This window comes from Fulmarus glacialis, unplaced genomic scaffold (assembly GCF_000690835.1).
Source record: "Fulmarus glacialis isolate BGI_N327 unplaced genomic scaffold, ASM69083v1 scaffold15928, whole genome shotgun sequence".
NCBI classification, from domain to species: domain Eukaryota; kingdom Metazoa; phylum Chordata; class Aves; order Procellariiformes; family Procellariidae; genus Fulmarus; species Fulmarus glacialis.
Window position 1 is genome coordinate 60,811 of NW_009229143.1, and position 19,214 is coordinate 80,024.

Here is a 19,214-nt window from a genome sequence, read left to right on the forward strand (position 1 = left end):
GGAAACAAAGACACTGACAGAAGCTTCTGTTAATCCTGAACCCTTGACCTAAAGGTGCAGGGCCAAATTGTTTCATGCTTCGTCTGTCTGTCCACTGACTACAACATCACTTGTTTCAGATATTAATCCAGTAAAAAATATGTGGAGAATTCAAATAACCTTTCCTGCTTACTAAATTCATCCTTCTAGTTGGCAGCATTTATATTGTATTTTGTGTGAACAGCAAACATCAAACAATGCTTATCACCGGGAAATTCATTCCCTCCCTGTGCAGTGCATGCCACCCCCCAATCTGGAGGTAAAGCCACATACAAACATCTTGGTAACAATTAGTTTAATAAGCCATTTTGAACCCACTTGTGTGTTAACTGTTCCCTAAATTCAAAGCGATGCAAGTTTTTAATCTCGAATACTCAGGGCTAGATACCCACCACATCAGAACATGGTGGCAAGTACCCTTGACATGAGAGGAAACGAGAAAATTACAGCAACAATTACAGAAGTATATCCTCCTGTGGCTCATGTTAACATTGCCAAATCCATGTATAAATCAGTACCAACTATTCATAGAATGTACCTGTCAGCAATATACTATGCGACATATGGCTCTACTTAATCAAATATACAATTCCATTTTTTCAACTCAGAATATTCCTTCAAGGCACAGAGAAGTCAGTCAGTCATTCACACTGTGATGTGGTTTAAAACATTTAAATATTTATGCACCATATTTTATTTATATGTATAGCTATGTCTGAGAGATCTTTTTTTTTTTTTCCATCCTAAGAGGAAACTGACCTTTCTGAAGGCCATTTTGCAGTAGTTGCCACACATGTCTTAGATGAGGGACTAGTACTAAGTCAGAAATATTTTGGGTTTAAACAGCCTACCAAGGACTCTCTTATACTTTCTATGTTTGTTTTTTATTAAAAGCATTGTTCAAAATATGACAAAAAACAGAAATTGGAGCTACAAAGATTTTTGTTCACATTGATATTTGAGCCAGCTGTAAAGATTTAAATCACACTAGATCTTGTTTTATGAATGTCCTTTTGCAACAAGAAAACCATGGAATGCCCTTAAAAAAGAATTTTTTGATATAAAACAGATGTTTTATTCTTTTTTGGGGGCTTTGTTATTGTAGTGCCATGATAGGTAATTAATTCCCAGGCTCCACATAGGTCTTCAGGCAGATGAAGAGAATGATTTGATTTCAAGGCTATAGTGGAGTAAGGGAATTACAGGCCTTCGAGGGGTCATTGCAGAAGCAAGGTTCCTTACGCTGGGTCTGGCTTCAGCCGTTAATGCTGCTTGCACAGAATGTAATGCGAAACTAGTGTTGAACTTCAATAAGGATAGAAGTAGTAGCTGGAAGCAATATGCTCTACCGCTCAGACTGAGCTGTGCTTACATATCATGCATCACTCTCCTTTTCATTAATTAATGGAATATTATGCATTTCAAGACCAAGATTCATATTATTCTGATATAAATCCATATAGTTTCACCGAAACTCAAGCAGTTTTGGCCACATTTACCTTTACACACAGCATTCATTGTCTCCTAATTTTCATCGCTATCACGGAATTAATGTTTATTAGCAAAAAATCAATTTTAGTGTAAATTAAAGCTTTTACATCTTGCAATATTTTTAATGAATGCAGTTGGTATTCTAATGTGCTATTAAATTCATCACAATAGCTACATTTTTTCTCACTATTGTATTTGCATACCTGCTGCCAAGCTTGAATTGCTGTATTTAGAGAATGAAGTGCGTATTGGCCAAAGCTGATGAAAATGGGGTCCACCATTATCGTGCAGTCCAATAGTTTTCCTACTGCACTGCTGGAAATAGCAAACTGCCCCCAGATTTTGAAAGGTTTCACAACACTCTGCATAGTCACGTTTCGGCACTCCAAAAGTTTACAGTTGGCTTGAGTTGAAAACTGGATCTCCTGGAACATCGACTCATCTCTCCACTGACGAAGATATACATGAGGCTTATCAAAGGAAATTATCATGTATTCTAGTTCAGATGGCATGTTCTTATCAGATAAAAATGGCTGAAGAAACTTCGGTGGTGCTGAAAAGAACAAACAAGAGTAGAACATCACCATTGCCACATTCTGTATGTTTTTGTAAATTGTGTTTTAACTGCTTGTACGTATGATGAAAACACGTAAAATTCATGAAAGAGTCGACATTTCTGAAATCTGAAATTAATCCTGTTCACACTGTTTATTAGATGTAGAATAGAACTGTAATTAATAGCAGCTGCAAACAAAAAGTATCTGCAAACCAAAATCTTTTCATGGTAAATAGACTAGCCAGCCAAACTGCTTTATCTACACTCTGCACAATACTTCAGATTGCCACTTATTTGGAGCAGAGACCATATTTCTGTGAGAATTTCTGCTATAGTAGATGTATATGATATTCCACACACAGCACATGACGAATACAATAAAAATTAGCAATATAATATTTGCTGACATGTGACTGTGCAGGCTAACAGGCTCCACAATGAAAATTGTCTTTACTGCAATTACAGAGAGTTCAAGACCACAAACCCACTGAGATGCGACATATTACCCCATAACACTAGAAATTAAACAAAACAGTATTCCGAGACTAAAGCATGAGAAATATATCATAAAAAAGATTTTATCGCCTTCACTTAAGTCGCAGTCCTGCAAAGTGCTGAGCACTGTGACAGCAGACACTGCAAGGCACGTACACCACTTGTGTAACATTAAGCATGCAAGTATTTCCATTGATGTTATTATTTATGTTGCTGGAACTAGTCACATGCTTAAAATTAGCATATGCTCAAGTGCTCTACAGATTTGGAACCAAAACACTCATCACTTTCCAGGATCAAGCCCTATTATTCTACAAAAGCATAATGGATACAATAAGTTTTATGCTTCCTTCGCGTATAATATAGCACAATGGAGCCCCAAAACTTAAGGCCTTTAGGTGCTATAACAAGAACAACAGCAGCATCAGCATAAACTCAGTCACTGTTGAAAAATGAAACAGTTGGGTTTGATTTTAATCTGATTTTTGCTTTTTCCAGTACGTGTAATTTTAAAGATTGAGCATCTGGAATTGGAGTGTAATAGTGAGGAAGATTATGTACTGATAGAGGTAGCTGATAGACAAGAAATTATTTGTTACATATTGAGTGTCAGTCTTGGTATGATTTGATAATGAATATATTATAATACTTGTAGAAGCACAAAAACTACTCACAAAGAAAAATTATCTAAGATACTTGCTCATCTTCCATGGAAAACACTCCTGACATTTGAAAATCAGACAATAATCTAAAGATCTTTTGGAATGTATTTGCCATTAATGCAATGACAGAGAGCACTGAACAAAACCAGATGTAGCTCCAAAAGTTATCATAATTGAAATAACAGTTAAATCTGCAGTTCCCAGAGCTCTTCCAAGGAATTCTTACTAAGGGGGTTGCAAAATCTTCAGATATTTTAATAGCACTGTTAATATGCTGGAAAATTTAAAAGATCAAATTCATTCACTAAGATGGCTCAAAACTGAAGTGGCACCTGCTGTCACTAATCAGACCACGAAAACCGGACGCCTTCTACAGTTACCCGTTCCGGAGGGAGGAAGGGGGCTGATCAGCCAGCCCCACTGCCTACTGTATGTACTTTCTCAATGCACAGAAGTCACCAGTTTTACCCTGAAGTCTGTACCACCGGTGGCTGTTGGTGATAATTTATTTCAAGAATGCCTGTTTGAATGAGGAAATGGGAACTACAGACAGCAAAACAGTGATTAAGCAGCATGTATGAACTATATGCTTTTATTATTCTACATAAAGGAGTACGTACCTGTACCTAGTTGATCAAGATGATGGCAGAGGTGGACTTCCAAATAAGTAAATTGGATCAACACACTTAGTGATGGCACAAACCAAGGAGTAAAACAGGAGTCAACCCTGGTACAGGCTGCTAATGCCGTGGGGGTTACAAGCTGATCGCACGCACTTTGTGAGCCAGATTCACTTTCTGAGCTGTGGAAGGTAGATAACAAAGTGGTAGTACAGCATCTCCAGGATTTTATCACTTTACAGTAAGACTTGACCATGTGCCATGTTGGTTTTCTGACACAGCCAATGTCATCGTTTTCTTTTAACTTCTAATGTTAGTGTATGTACTTCTTCCCAAGCAGAACACAGCAGACAAGATTGCAATCCAACAATGCTTTTATCACACTGCACTTTCAACTTACAAACTGAAACACTTGAACCACAGAAGTGAAGCATATTTACAGAAAATAAAACCAAAATATACCAGGTATCTTTAATTGTTGAAATAGCTGAACAGAGTGCATTACCATTATTAAAGCTACAACAATGAACTGAAAGTTAATCTGGTCAAGAGAATGATTTTTTAAATTTCATTTTAAGAAAACCTACTCACAAACATCAAACTATTTCTACGCATAAACCCTGTCCCTGTAAGCTTTTTTTCCTTTGCCCTTCTCATTCTACAATCATCATTCAAAAAGAATCTCTGAGTGTTTTAAGTTCAGCCTGGGGTCTTTTACTAGCACCTATTACAACATATTAACTATACGTTTAAAATGCCACCCCACTGATTTTTTTTTCTTAGCCGTGCTCCTGACGCCATGAATTTCCAAGCATTATCTTTCAGTCTCTTGAGATAAACTAACACTACATCACAATCCTATAGGTTGCTAAGACACCACTGAACTACAAATAAACTTTCTAATTTAAGCCAAATCTATCCATAATGTTCCTTATTCTCACTCCCTTTGCAGATTGGCACTAAAGAGTTTTAGTTTAAAAGCATAGACTTGAGTCAGGAAAACTAAGTCCACATCCTCAGCCCAATACTGCTTTTACATTTAAAATAAAATTTAACAAGGGATTAACTAAAGTCAACTTACTATTTTTGTCAGAAAGTAATTAGCTTTTACAAAGCACCATGAATAGATTTCCATTGACATTTTAAAGATATTTTAAATTCAAACACAAGTTTAAATTTGAACATTGGCTTTCAAAGCCAATGTCTTATGCTTTTAGGACCAAATTTTCCATTGCAATTGCCTGTAATCTCTATCATCACACATGATGATACTCATATTCATTTCACCAAATATGAAGACGACCCATAGGATCGCTCTGTTCTGCCAAGGACAGCTCAATTAGGCCAGCTATTATACAGATGTAGCATGTCCCTTTGATTAAATGCCAAATGAAGATAAAGCACTGAACATTGCCTATTAAGTATATCTGCAGTGTTACTGCAAAATTATGCACAAATATAGTAGGTACTCAAAATGTTCAGCTGCAAATGCATAGAATTCCATGGACAGGTAAATTTGTCAGTATTATTTTGTGTTACGGTAACTAGCTAGTATGGTATTTAATCATGGAGCTTAAATCCAACCTTAGATTTGTGGACATAAATCAAAAGACTTGTGTAGCAGTAAAACCCAACTAAAATTAGCTAATTATCAAAGAATCAAGACAGGATATCAAGAATGGATTAGGTCGGTGAAGGATGAAAGATCACTTAATCAGATTTTTAGCTGCTTTCCTGTGCTGCTTTATCTCTTCAATTGCCTGTTTACATTTCAAAAATGGTCTTGTAGGCCTTTTGAGAACTGGCCTTTTTGGAAATAAAATTATTCTTTGTGTTCACATGATAAAACATCTATGGGAGTGGACTAGAGTCAGAGAAATGGGATGCTCTTACTTGCTCTGCCGTGGATATTCCTTAGATTGTTGGAACAAAGCATGGAAGCAAATCCAAAAGCCACCAAAATTCATATGCTGATTTAGACCATTAAATAATTTTGAATCTGTGAAACTGGTTAGTTCTCTGAGTAACTGTCAACATTTTAAGCATTTTTGCTCATTGCATTTTGATTAGAAACAGAAGTTGAGGGACATAAAGAATGAAAATAGAAAAAGGGTAGAGGAGTGCAAACAAATGTTAACCACTAAATGTTAACTTTAAAAAAAAATTATTACACTTTGACATTCTGAATTAATTGCACAAACAATTTGCACAAACAGCTATAACACTAACTGCAGTAAAAAGGAAGGACATTTATTTCTGAAAGTTGAGCTTTATTCTGAAATTATAAATTTCTTTTCCTCGGAAACCTATTCCCTGAGTCACCTATCAGTGACTCAGCATTTTTATTTCCTTGGATATGTTTTTTTGGAGATGGATATTTTCATAAAATAAAAAACAAACAAACCCCTCCAAACTCTTATTTAGTCACATTTTATACACCTGCTTTTTATTTAGCAAGCATTTTGTCATTTCTCATTCCTAACCACAATGATTACATGGCAACATGACCATGCTCGATGCAGGAGGAAATGTGGCAGGAGCTTCACACCAGGGAAATAATTTAAAGCATTTAGCCCTACTTTGCTCTGATTTTTCTGCCCCACAAGCAGCAGACCAAGCAGAGGTAATATTCTAGAACTCAAAATGTTGGTAACAAAATGATTCCAAACTGCTTTTTGTTTCCTCATGGAAAGTCACCTGAGAAACCAAAAAGGCCCACCATGGAAACGATTCCCTAACAAACTTCAGAGTCCAACCACATGCTTAAAAAACTAACCAGAGAGAAACAGCCAATGAGGTGGGACAGTGTTGCTCCCTGGGACAGAACTGGCCTTGCATCCTCTCCTGTGGTAAGGAGGGACAAGCGCTGGCAGTGGAGGACTGCAAGGAGCAGTGGGCTAACCCACATTTTAGAAGGGAAAGTCGCTCTATAGAGAGAAGATCACCTTCTAGAAATCATCTGAAAAGAAATGCAACAAGGATTCTTTCATCACTGTTTTCCTGCCTGACCAGACTTTGTTCAAGTGTTACTGTTTTATCTGTGAAGGGGTCCATTTGATTTTTACTCAGCCAGAAACCATACCCAGAACTCTAGCCCCCATGTTGTTATGAAAATAAAAATACAGTAACAGTATAAACTAGTTACAGTGCAAAATATACTAAGAGCAGCATCCAAATTACTGTAGTATTGCCTTAAAAAAGAACTGTAATAACGGATCATAATATCGAGTGAAGAGTTTTTAAAGGGGGACTGTAGTCCTTACAATCACTACCATGACCCTCCGATTTTAAATTAAATCCCATTTAAATTTTTTGCCTACGTAGACTTCTGTCAGACCTTTAGCACTGCTACTTTCTCCTTTTACCTTGCATAGAGCACAGAAATCAATGACACAGTCCTTCATCACATGCTATGCACAAACAGAAAATAAAGCAGTGTTAGCTGAAAACCCAGGAAGCTTTCTATTAAGTCCTGGTGAACAATAGTAGGAGCATTAATATCATAGAGGTAGATCTGATTGTGAAATCAAAATTTGTGCATCAAATTAATACAATATAAAACAATCCCACATTCTCTTGGCTGCTTTGGAGCTACAAAATGCAGTGTGGACTGTCCACAACCTTTCAGCTGGGGAGAAAAGGAATAACTTTTCTACTGTTTCTACTGCTTTGTGTTTGGCAGAACATGCTGAGTGGTGGGTGTAGCAAAACCAGAGGAAATTCTAAATATAACTGACCTGACTTTAATACCAGAAATTTCTTCCTTTTTTTTTTTAATCCTGTGAAATATCAGAATTGTTAAAATGGAAAATACTTACATTTGAAGTCATTTTATATTATAAAGTATGATAGTTTCACATCATGCAAAACAGTTCAAGTTAAATATATGGCAACTGGGAACAAAGACTTAACAGTGACCTGCATTATTCTTGTTATTTTAAGAGTGGAATATTTAAACCAAAACTGCCATTTGTGATGAAACCGCAACATGGGAAAATATCCACTGGGAAGAAGAAAGAGACCACTTAACTCATTTAATTTATGACTCAAATACTGGTCTGAACCCAAATTGTTAGAGGTCAAAATCCAGTACATGATCTACTTTGAATAAAAGCTAAAACAATTAGCAAGAAATACGATCATGATTCCTCACTTTAATTTTTAAAAAGTAGCAATTTAAGGCTTATTTAAATGTTTTTGTACTTGTTTCATGGTTTGTATCTTAAGGTATTTTCAATTACTATTTCACATTAGTATGTCAGTAATTATAAAAATACTGTTTACATTACACAGGAGATGCACAAATATAAAAAACATCTTGTAACGTAACCCATTTAAACAGAGAATCATAAACTCCTCCGAACCAAACCAGGGAGGGGCTTTAATGTCTCACCACCCAAACAGAGCTTTAAATAAAAGTAATTTTGATTATAATTTGCTAGTTCTGCAACATGAAAATGCAACCTATAAAAATAATTTATTCTATGATAATTTCCTTTTTAATCCCCTATTTTAAGGTCTTCCATAAACAGTCATTTATGCCATATATGATTCCTTCCATAGACACTATACCAAATCCCCAAGGGGATGCTAAATTATTTCACTTAGGACTTCAGATTTGTTCATTCATTGAATAAACATCCAAAAATGTTTATTCAAAACCTTATTCATTCATTGAATAATGAATCGCCTACAAAATTCTTAAAAATAAACAACATCCACATATATACTACGTCCTTAACCAGATAGCTCCTTGATTTTTATACTTCTAATTACTTCCTGATCAATCTCAGAAAGAGCTTGCATACCACAGGATTTGGATCATGACATCTTTGCATATTCCCATATTCATTATTGGTTAATATACTTCAGCCTGCCAGCTACTGCTCAACATATCAGCTAGATAGACATCTTCTCACAAACGTTGTTTTCCTGTCACATGAGCCACATAAGTTTTATACTTCATAACTGATGTTCGGAATCAGTAATAAAGTACTTAAAACACAAGGGATCAGCTCTCTGGTATTAATAATTAGCATATCATAGAGGTTACCACAAAAAAAAAAAACAAACTGCAGAATTTGAAGGAAAAAATATTATCATTGAGCAGCAGCTGCATGCATATGGCAGCTGTTAGAGTCTGACCCAAAATATAAGATAAAACTAAGAAAATAAACTTCAACAAGACTAAGCATTTTTATACTTTACAATTAATAGTGAATTAAATTTGCTAATAAATCACACAACATGTTTTAATGTCAAATCATCATGAGTCTCCAGGAAAACCGAGATTCAACTTTTATATAGTCTTCACTTCTCGCTCTCATTTGCACATACCTTCAGCCTTGAAGTTCCCTAGTCTAACACTTGGCACTGGTTTTAAGCACAGCTCCTTGTGGCTCTTCTCACAAGTCTAAGGTCTCATGTTAAACACTTGCTTTAGGAACAAGCCTAACATTGACATTTACCGTGACATGGGGCAGTCTCTCTCTCAAAACCAAAAAAGTTTGGAATTTTTTGGTCAAGTATAATCCAGAATACATTTTAGGGTGCTTGGTCACAAGAAAATACCCATACTGGTAGCAATATGTTTGTTCGATGAAGATAGAGCCACAGTTTCAGCAAAGTTACTCCCAACATGGACTTCCTATGCTACTAGGGGTCTAGAAAGGTTGGCCTTCTCTGCAGGTCCACAGTATCTGTCACCATCTCCCAAACAAGGCTTCCCTTCAACAGAACGTCTTCCTTTAGGGCTTAACTGTTACCTTAAACTTGTTCTGTAGCTGTAACTATATGTATTTCAGTGCTTGTGAACTGTCTCAAAACCTCCAGGTAGTGACATGTGACTGGCATGATTTGCTCTGTCTCCAAGAAAGACATAGTGTGCCTCAAACACCACAGGTCAAGCCTCATCTCTGAGGAACAGCTGCTCTTTTTCTGACCTGTTAAGTTTCTCTGAGAAGGATCACTCCAGGCTGGTCAGGACTACTTCTTTGACACCAGTCCCTCCTGCAGTCATCCTTAAGAAAGCTTGTAGTGCAGCCTTGTTTGAAGCAAGTATGAAGACAGATCAGTTTGAATTTCTATCTGAAACTGTGGCTGAGGCAGGGAATATAATCTTTTCTCTTCTCTGATTGAAATCAGAGGTTTTCCTCATGTATCCCTCAGGTTTCTGGCTTCTGGATGGAGTTCACCCTGGCCTACACGAATCTTTAACTTTCCAGTCTACTGTTAGTTCATGTAGGTGTAAACTACACCTCTTAAAACTATTACAAATTCCTCAGGCCACCAAAAGTATCAGGACTAGTAACTCTGCAGTCTCTATGCAGGTGCCTAAGGAGCTGGCAGTTCATAACACCTTCCCTTGACTTCCCTCTTTCTCTTCTGCTTATTGACCTTCAAATGCTTCAGTAACATGGCACATGTTTTTTGCTGCCTTCTTTCCTTTCCCGCTATCCCTATTCAGTGAACTGCTAATGCTTCAGTTTAATTCCTGTTCTTTCAATTGTAGTTTCTGCTTTAGCTTTATGTATACACACACAATCTGGAGGACATAGTGCTTCTAATATCGTTGCTGTGGACAGAGCAATTGTCTTCCTTGGAGTCTTCTGATACCTCAAGACCATTAGGATATTTCTACCCCTTTATAACTTGACACGCTGATACCACTGAGGATTGTCACTATTGTGGAGCAGGCCTGCAGCCTCCCAGCTGAAAACTCATGAATTTAGACCACGTAGGCAGGTGAATTCATGTTGTACTGTAAAATGTTTCTGATGTTAATCACAGTCCAAATTGGTTGTTTTTTTTTTTTTTTACTTATTTGTATTTAATTTTAACCCTAGCCTCTTTCTGAACGATTACAACTCATTAGCTTATCAGAGCTCCCTGAAAGAAACATTGTATATAGTGATGAACCCTATTTGAGCAGAAAACAATAAACATGATTACAGTGCCAAATGCCTTGATGAAAAAAATCTACTAAATTTCACTACTTCATTTTCAGTTCCCACCGAGTTCACATTTCTGTGGTGTTAAGCTGACCAGGAAGGCAATTTTGCCAAGGTCCCACATTCAGAGGAATTAACCTTGTCTAAAACACTTAACTTCTCAATGATGAAAATGCATTCTTTCACAATTAACATCAAGAAATCATTTCCAACCTGATACTATTAATGAAACCCAGATGTTTAATTTTCTTCATTGATTTTGTTAGCCATGTTCGTATTTCCTGATTTCTCTGAATTCTGTAGCTTCACATAACATATATGTGAATGCTATGCACTCATTCAAGCATGTGTTCACACACAGGCAGCTACAATCAGCAAATACCAATGATCCATCAGGGTCATTCTGGGTTTTCCGCTCTAGCTATAAAATGTTACGAAGGTCTTTGAAAGCAATTCCACTGCTGTTTGTGGAGAGAACTTGTACTCATTTCTTCTTACTCTACATATTAACCCGAACTGAATAAATGCAAATAGAGTGAATAACTGTCACTGTACATTGTTTCCAGCTGTAAACATAATGAAAAATGGATCCCCAGTGTTTGAAAACACCGATTAAATTTTTTTACCGTTAGCATAGTAAGCAAGCTGTGTGAATAACAATGTAATGCTCTTGAAGTACTACATTTTTGTTTAATATATTTAAAATAGACACTTGGCTTACTTTAGTCATTGACTTGCACTGAGGACAGAATAAAGGTGATGTATGGGGGTGTTGCATGGAAGAAGAATGTTTACTACTATGTTATACAATGGATTGCGCCTCAGCCTTCTTTTGTTAATTAGCTAATTTTACTGCCATGTGCAGCTAAGAGGTTTCAGGATACGGCCTGTTTGTCTTCACTTTTCAGTAATCCCTGTGTTCAGAAAATTGATGAATATGATGCTGCCAGGCTGCCTATAAATCTAAAAGAGAGCTCTTTTTGTGCACACTCCATGCCCTTGCGTGAAGGTGAACTACAGTCTCATTTAAGAAGCTCATTTAAGACCAGCTACTCTTACCGCATATGAAAACAGTATCTTATTTCCTAAGTCTCTTGAAAAAGATCTCTCAGGAGTGTAGCATTAGATTTCTGTTTTTCCCTCCTCCTTTAAAATTACCTTTGGTCATCAGCCACATTCTGACTGCTGTTCAGGACAATCCTCCAAAGATCGGAGGCTATGAGCTCTTTCTGATCATTCACAAGGTTGATACTGGGCAGCTGTAGTTCACAGACTTTGCTTTCTGATAGACTGAATTCCCGGAATGCAACAAATGATTTCTGAAGCTCATCCCAGTACTCCAAGCTGCAAGGAATCTGTGATAAAAGGGAGAAGGCATAATTACTTTATGCTTGATTCCAAATATAATGGGATTTACTGTCCATGCTAAAAGTGCAAAACTAACTAAACTAAATAAAGGTAAGCTGTCGTATAGAAAATCAGAATTGTAACCGTTACTCAAATTCTGTGCTGTTTTGACTTAAATTAAAATGTTTTTAGAACTTCATTGCAGTACAACACTTCAAACTTTCTCTTACTAGGTACAGAAATAGCTACTTGTTCCACAGTACCCAAGAATAACAAAGACAATTCAACTAATCATTATTTGTATTATGCAGCCAAAAAATCCATCAGATGTCATAACATCATGCTATCAAGGACATTCTAATCATCATTAAATTTTTTTTTGCTTGAGCTAGCTCTTTTAATTTTATTACATAACAAAATATCAATTTATTAATTACCCATTTATTGTCATATTAAAATGATCAAAGATGCAGAGTAAAAATGATGATAGGCAATGTGATGTCTTGTGGTGGGCCAACATATGAATAAAAATCCTGGGACAAATAATGAAGTACTTGTAATCACGTGATCTTTTCTTTCACGGAATATGCTATTTAGACAACTGCGTGCTTCTGAAAACCTAAACCCGATAAATACATAGTGGCTTCAGTTCAATCACATCCTTAATTTGAAGTCTGTAAATAACCCACTAGATTATCCCTGGATGCATCACTGAACTGGAGAGAATGTTATTAGAAACATTTCTGAAGAAAATAGAAAACAAGTAATAATAATAAATAATAAAATAACAAATAATAATAATAAATAATAAAAGCATAGATTTTAAAGGAGTGTGATTTTCTTTTTTGGTAATAGCATGGAAGTGAATGAGAATATGAATCTAAAACAAACGCAAACTCAGAAAGATATGAAGATTTTAGAATTAAGATACAGAAAACCACAGTTATGGGGCATTTGTACATGCTCAAGAAATACTAAAAGTCAAGCTGACATAAAGCAAATAGTAAAAAAATGCGTATGTATGTGTTATTACCTTTTTTATCCCTGTGTGTCTGTGTGTAGACACACACATATAAATAACCAGGAAAAAAGTAAGAATGTGGTAGAGATGCAAGTATATCTAGGCACAGCTAGAAAAAGCTCTATAAGTATTCTTCCTTGTTACTCAGTAAAGACTATAATGCACATGGAGGCAACAGCAAGCTGATTAATTTACAGGAATGAAGGTTAAGAAGGAACATTCAGGGAGCTCAGTGGTTCAAGCTCGGGAGGGCAAGGGAACATAAATAATCACCAAAGAATTCTGGAAGAATTAACATGTGGAACCACAGAGCCTGAAACACAGATTTTTACTGCATCTGTCAAGTCACAATGATACCTGAAGATTGAAAAAACCAACCACAGTCACTAAAATTTTTTTAGGTCAGGATGGAGGGGAAATAAAAAAAATCTGGTAACTGCCAGCAAAACTCTGATGCCAGTAACGTATATAACAGAGTAGGATAGCAATATAATTTCAAAGACTAGAGTCCGAGAAAAAGGGATTGATTTAACATCAAAAAGCATGTCATATACATAAAGATAGCAACACATTTGTTTATAAGCTGCATATTCAATTGGAAATCGTGAAGATATGTAAATATCAGCTGGAAAATTATAAGGCAGTATGATGATGCCTAGAAAAAGCAAATGCCATCCTGGGAGACATCAGGTGAGGTATTTCCAAAAGCGAGGGACAAATATTAATTGACTTATATAAAACACCAGTGGGGCCTCATCTAGAATACGGCACACATTTCCAATTATTTGTGTTAAAACTGTATCAGCTCACACTGGGATCTGTGCAGAGTTGATGACCAAATGAACGAAAACAAAAGGAACATGATTGCTCTACCTAGACACCTCAGGAGAGAAACAGTTAACAGAGGAAAAGGTCTACAGAAACATGGGTCAAAACTGAGTTGCGTGTAAAGCTAGAAACCGAATAGCAAAAGAGAGGGAGGTTCGAGGACAGCGTTGGTGCTTATGACAGCTGCTTTTAAAAGCTTGATTTGTTAATAAGATGGAGACAGTAACCAACACTGCCCCGATGGGAGAAGGCTGGGCTTGATGACCCAGAAAACATCTTTCTTGGTTCTGTGTTGCTAACTCTACAATGGTGCTGTGCACAACAACAGCAATATGAAATATTACATTATTGTGTTTGTAGCTATATTTCAAAGTCACACTATATTTATTCTTTTTACTCTTAGTGTCACTATAGAGTTTTAGATTTCTTCAAAACTTCTCAGTGTTGAATTATTTTAACCTTTAATGCCTGTGGACAAACACTCAAAATTACAATACCACAGCAATGTTCCTGCCCTTCAATTATGGATACACCCAAGGAATTCCCCTATGTTAACTATGAACACATAAACAGCAATTTCCATCATCCACTACCTTTCATACGACATTGTGGAGTCATTCACACTCACATACTTCTTTTCTAAACCTCCACAGTCTCCATTGGTGATAAAACATTTGATTTATTTAAAATATTGCAATACTGGGCATATTTTGTATAGCATAAGGTCTTGGAATTATATCGTTTCAAAAGGATCTGTATAATTTCTGACAAAAGGTTGTAGCCTTCCATGGTTGCACAGGTACTTCTACATACAGCAGTATTTATTTCCGCATATTTTAAAATCTCAGTCCTTAAAATACAGTGAGATTTTTTAGAAGTCTGATTCAATATATTTGAATACTTGGTTTGGTCTTGTGCTTCCTATTGCCTTTCAACACCTAAGTTATCTTTTCTTGTCAATATTGTTGAGTAACACGTGTGCAACAAAAATCTTGTAAAGCTATCCTATTATTTAGGATATTTATTTCTTTTAGATTACATCTCACAACAAAACTTCTTTTTTAATATGCAAATCTCCCTAATGAGAATCTCACAAAATTGGATCAAAACTGCAAGTAGTGGGCATTTTAAAAGAGGCTAAGCAAGGTGATGAATTCTATTCCCATTAAGATTAACAAGCTGGAAGAACAAGTTAAAAAGCACAATAAAGGAATTTTATAAGTGGCACTACAATACAGAAACTGTAAAACTATCAGTAAGGCTAGAGGAAAGTAATATAGGGAGATTGAAAATAAAGATTGAAAATAAAGGCAGATCAAAACTTGAAAAATAATCAAAATAGATTTAATATATATTGTTTAAAAAAAAAAAAAAAAGTAGGTATGTCAGTATTTCCACCCACTCAGTAGGTGGTGGTAATATTGAAAGATATCTTGAGGAAAAGATGGCAAGTAAAATGGTCAAAACAATTATTATGCCATAAAGAATTAAATAACTCGTCTTCAGGCTCTGGTATAACCTAACATAGTGTATTTGCTTTTTAGGAACTTCATGGTAACCTCTTAAGCGAATTATGAAGAATTTGGAAAGGTACAGGAATGACCGCTGGACTCAAGCTTTCTAGTTTGAAGCTTGCAAAAGACTTCGTTCACTTAGAATCTTTGATTCCTACATATCTAGCTTTATTTGTTCTAGGGAGTTTATTACTAATGCCTGATCTGGATAAGTTTAAGGAAAGATGGTAGCTCTGGGCGATATTAGCTGCCAAAAATAATAGTTGTGAAAGCCTGGAAATGGGCTATAATGCCAGAACTGAGTCATAGGCAGTGGGAATAAGTGAATTAGCTGCAACAAAAAACTCCCCATATGTAGAATTAAATATGGTACTTTTACCTTAAAATATTTGAATAAAACCTAAGCTATAATTCAGATAATAGTTACCTCTTAGAAAATGGGACTGCGACTGCTGCCTCTATGAAACTAAACACTAACGAAGCATATCTAACCACAAACTTCTTTGCTAAACAACAAGCATGCTTCTTCAACAGACACTTCTCCATAGCTTTTTGTCTTCTTTCTTAGTGCTCAAAGAAAGTTTTATTTGCAATGATTTTATTCACCTGTAAAATGCAAACAGAACCATTACTGTACAGCCCCTGTCACTTACGTGTGCATAAAACTATTATTTAACTGTGGGCTCATTTAACCAAGAATCTCCAAGTTCCGTTTTGCAAGAAAACCATGTACTATGGCACAAACACTTATTTAGAAGGATGATTATCGCAATAGAGAGCAAAACAGCAGTCAAATGCTTTTTTTTCAGCAGCATTAACAACAGAGATCAGAAGCAGTAGTGAAAAGCTACATGAAAACAGCCTAAACTCTAAGTACTTATAACAAAAACTGTTAATAAGAAAAATACATTTAAAACAAAACAGAGAATTTGAAGGTTCCTCCTTTTTCTCTTTACTGCTGTGGACTGCAGACATGGGAGATCTGAAAACTGCATGGCACTGTTCTGATGAAGAATGGTGTATTAAAAAATTCTGATAGGACGGAAAGCAGTTGCCGCCGAGTGACAGTTCCAGTCCCGCCCCCTGCGAGTACAGGACACAGAGAAACAACTCAGCTGAAATAGTTGCCTGGGAGCAGAAATCTTTTGAATTAGGAGAGTGTGGATTCTTGCTCTCTGTGAATCTCTCATTTCCCTCTATCTTAAGAAAAAAATCTTCATATATATTACACTAACATAGACATTACGAGAATCACCTCTGTGAACATACATCAACTTTCTACAAACAGAGCCTGTCTCAATTTCAGCAGAGCTGAAACCTCCATCACATACACTTCCCCAAAAAAGAAAAACCCCAAACAAAAGAAACCCGAAAACCCTTTTAAGAACCTGCATCCTTCAAGTAATTTCCTGCACGCTTGTTAACCTATCAGCAAGACAGTATTAATAACCAACATGAAGTATTCCCACTAATGCACTACAATGTGACAGATCATGTTTTTTCTTATTCATCATATATCGTGTCACACATTATCTGTACCAGAATCATTTAATTCCTATTTGGAAACTAGGGGTCGAGAAATGCTACAGAATCTGTTAACACTATGTTGCTCATTAGTATTTTCATCCATGTGTTGTACATCCTATTGACCACATGGATACTCCTTATTCCCACTTAAAGTTATGTGTAATAATAAGACACAATGGGAGAGAAATGACTGTTGATCCATATGTGCTTTTTAAAGGCTTTCATGATCACAATATGCTTCTAGATTTTCCTGTGACCTGATGTTATCCTCCCAGCTTTAGTCTACTTTGCTATTTTGGACTTGAAAAGCCTTGGGTGCACATCACTTATCACTAGGTATGGTTCTGGGTTCTGTACTGAGCTCTCCACCTGAGCAGAGGGCCAACACCAGTGCACTTCCACAAGCTGTCACGTTACCATAAATGATCAGACCTATTATTCACTATACATATTGTCATAATGCTAACAGGTCTCAGACAGAGACATCATTGCCATTTAGGACAGAAACAATTAAAATATCTCAATTTCTTAGCTAATCCCACCTTTTTCACAGACATCTTTTTTGTCTCTAGGAAAAAGCTACAGCCACCTGCCTACTGCTTTGAGGTTGCTGAATGAAGGGTATATAAAAGTATTATTGTATTATTATTTAAATACTGGAGCATATAATTTTTGAACTTAATATAAAAAATGGATCTTTAGCTATACACATGCAGATCTCTTATATCTTGTCCAGCTGAGAAAGAAAGAAAGATATTAACAGCTGGATTACTGAAGAATGTGCTTAATGTTGCTTTCAGCAATGCTTCCTTTTGATTCACGTTTTTGCTAGAAAATAAGCTTCTACAGAATAAACGTTCATTTCTTGAATCTCAGTCCCTCAGATGGTGGGCGCTTCCTCTTGGAAATGAAGTTATTCTTGTTCCAGAAACAACTACTGTACAAGAAAACGCACACAGAAGACAGGAAGCGTGTGTGTGTTTTATCTTCTCCAAGCAGGGCCACCTAAGTGAAGGAGAGGCAGAATACAATACAAACTAGCACTTTGTGTCAGACGCCAACCCATGCTGAGATTTTAACTCCAGCTTCCTGAGCATGAATAAGTCGAGTGCTCTGTAATAAAGCTATTTTGTTATTAGGATATTTTACTGTTTTAGGGCCAACAGCCTTAAAAATACAATTCTCCCACTAGGTGAACAGAAGCTGCAGTAGTAGGAAATAAAAAGCTTTATCCAGATTTTTATTAGGGAAAAAAAAAACAATAACTACCAAGAACATTACTTTTAAATTTGATTTTGAAGTATTATTTATATAAAAATAGCAAAAAAACCCTGCAGAAAAATGTATTATGTAGAAAATATGCTCAAAAGAAAATTAATATTGAATAGAATAAAACCTCCGTAATATGCCTGTTCACACCACACACAATCCAATTTGACCAGTGGAATGACATCTTGGACAACTGTAGGATGCTTCAATGTTCACATTCCTGTTTATCTTATGTGATTGACATTGTGAAATCGTGGTACAAACTGAACTGCCCATCGGATAACATTTTTTTAGCCTTCCTCAGGGTTAAGATTGTATCATAGCAGTGTGGAAAACAGCCTCCCCTGGCAGAGCTACAGACCACCGATTTTCCCTTTTCATGAAGATCCAAATAAGAAAAAAAGATGTGGTGGTTTACAGTGAGGTAAAAATTTAGCTTGCTATTAGTAGTATTAGGATTAGCAGCAGTACTAGGATTAAAAACATTCTAGCTGCGCAAAGTATTTGCTGTCCCCCCAGCTCAATCTCCTTTGTATTTTTATTATGGTTTTCTGTACCATTTTGATGCATTACGTACCCATATATTTTGGGCAATAAAAGTTATTCCACTATGGTGCACTCTCAATTTTCAACACTCAGGAATAATCAGATACCGCAGCTGGAGAAGTTTTTCAAAATTATCCCACATAATTTTTTCACAGAATTTGTTTTACTTCTCTTTGATTTTGGTTTAACAAATTTTGTCCTAAAGCTAGAACATTTAAATTATAAATACTCACTTTAAAATTGAATATGCAATATCTGCTTAATTTAATTTTTTCCCCTATCCATACTGAGGTCTTTGGCTGAATAACAAAAATTACTATTTTGCTTTCTGAGTAATAACATATACCTC

At 36.0% G+C, this 19,214-nt stretch overlaps 1 protein-coding gene across 1 annotated transcript in view; it reads right to left on the reverse strand.

The window, feature by feature from the left end:
* Window positions 1-19,214, reverse strand: part of VPS13B (vacuolar protein sorting 13 homolog B (yeast)) — a gene marked incomplete at its 5' end in the record, with an annotated part of 117,271 nt that overhangs the window by 50,504 nt on the left and 47,553 nt on the right. Inside the window, 3 exons of the mRNA XM_009583756.1 lie at window positions 1,734-2,083; window positions 3,864-4,045; window positions 11,972-12,168. Of these exons, the coding sequence (XP_009582051.1) occupies window positions 1,734-2,083; window positions 3,864-4,045; window positions 11,972-12,168 (729 nt within the window). The remainder of the gene's footprint in view (window positions 1-1,733; window positions 2,084-3,863; window positions 4,046-11,971; window positions 12,169-19,214) is intronic.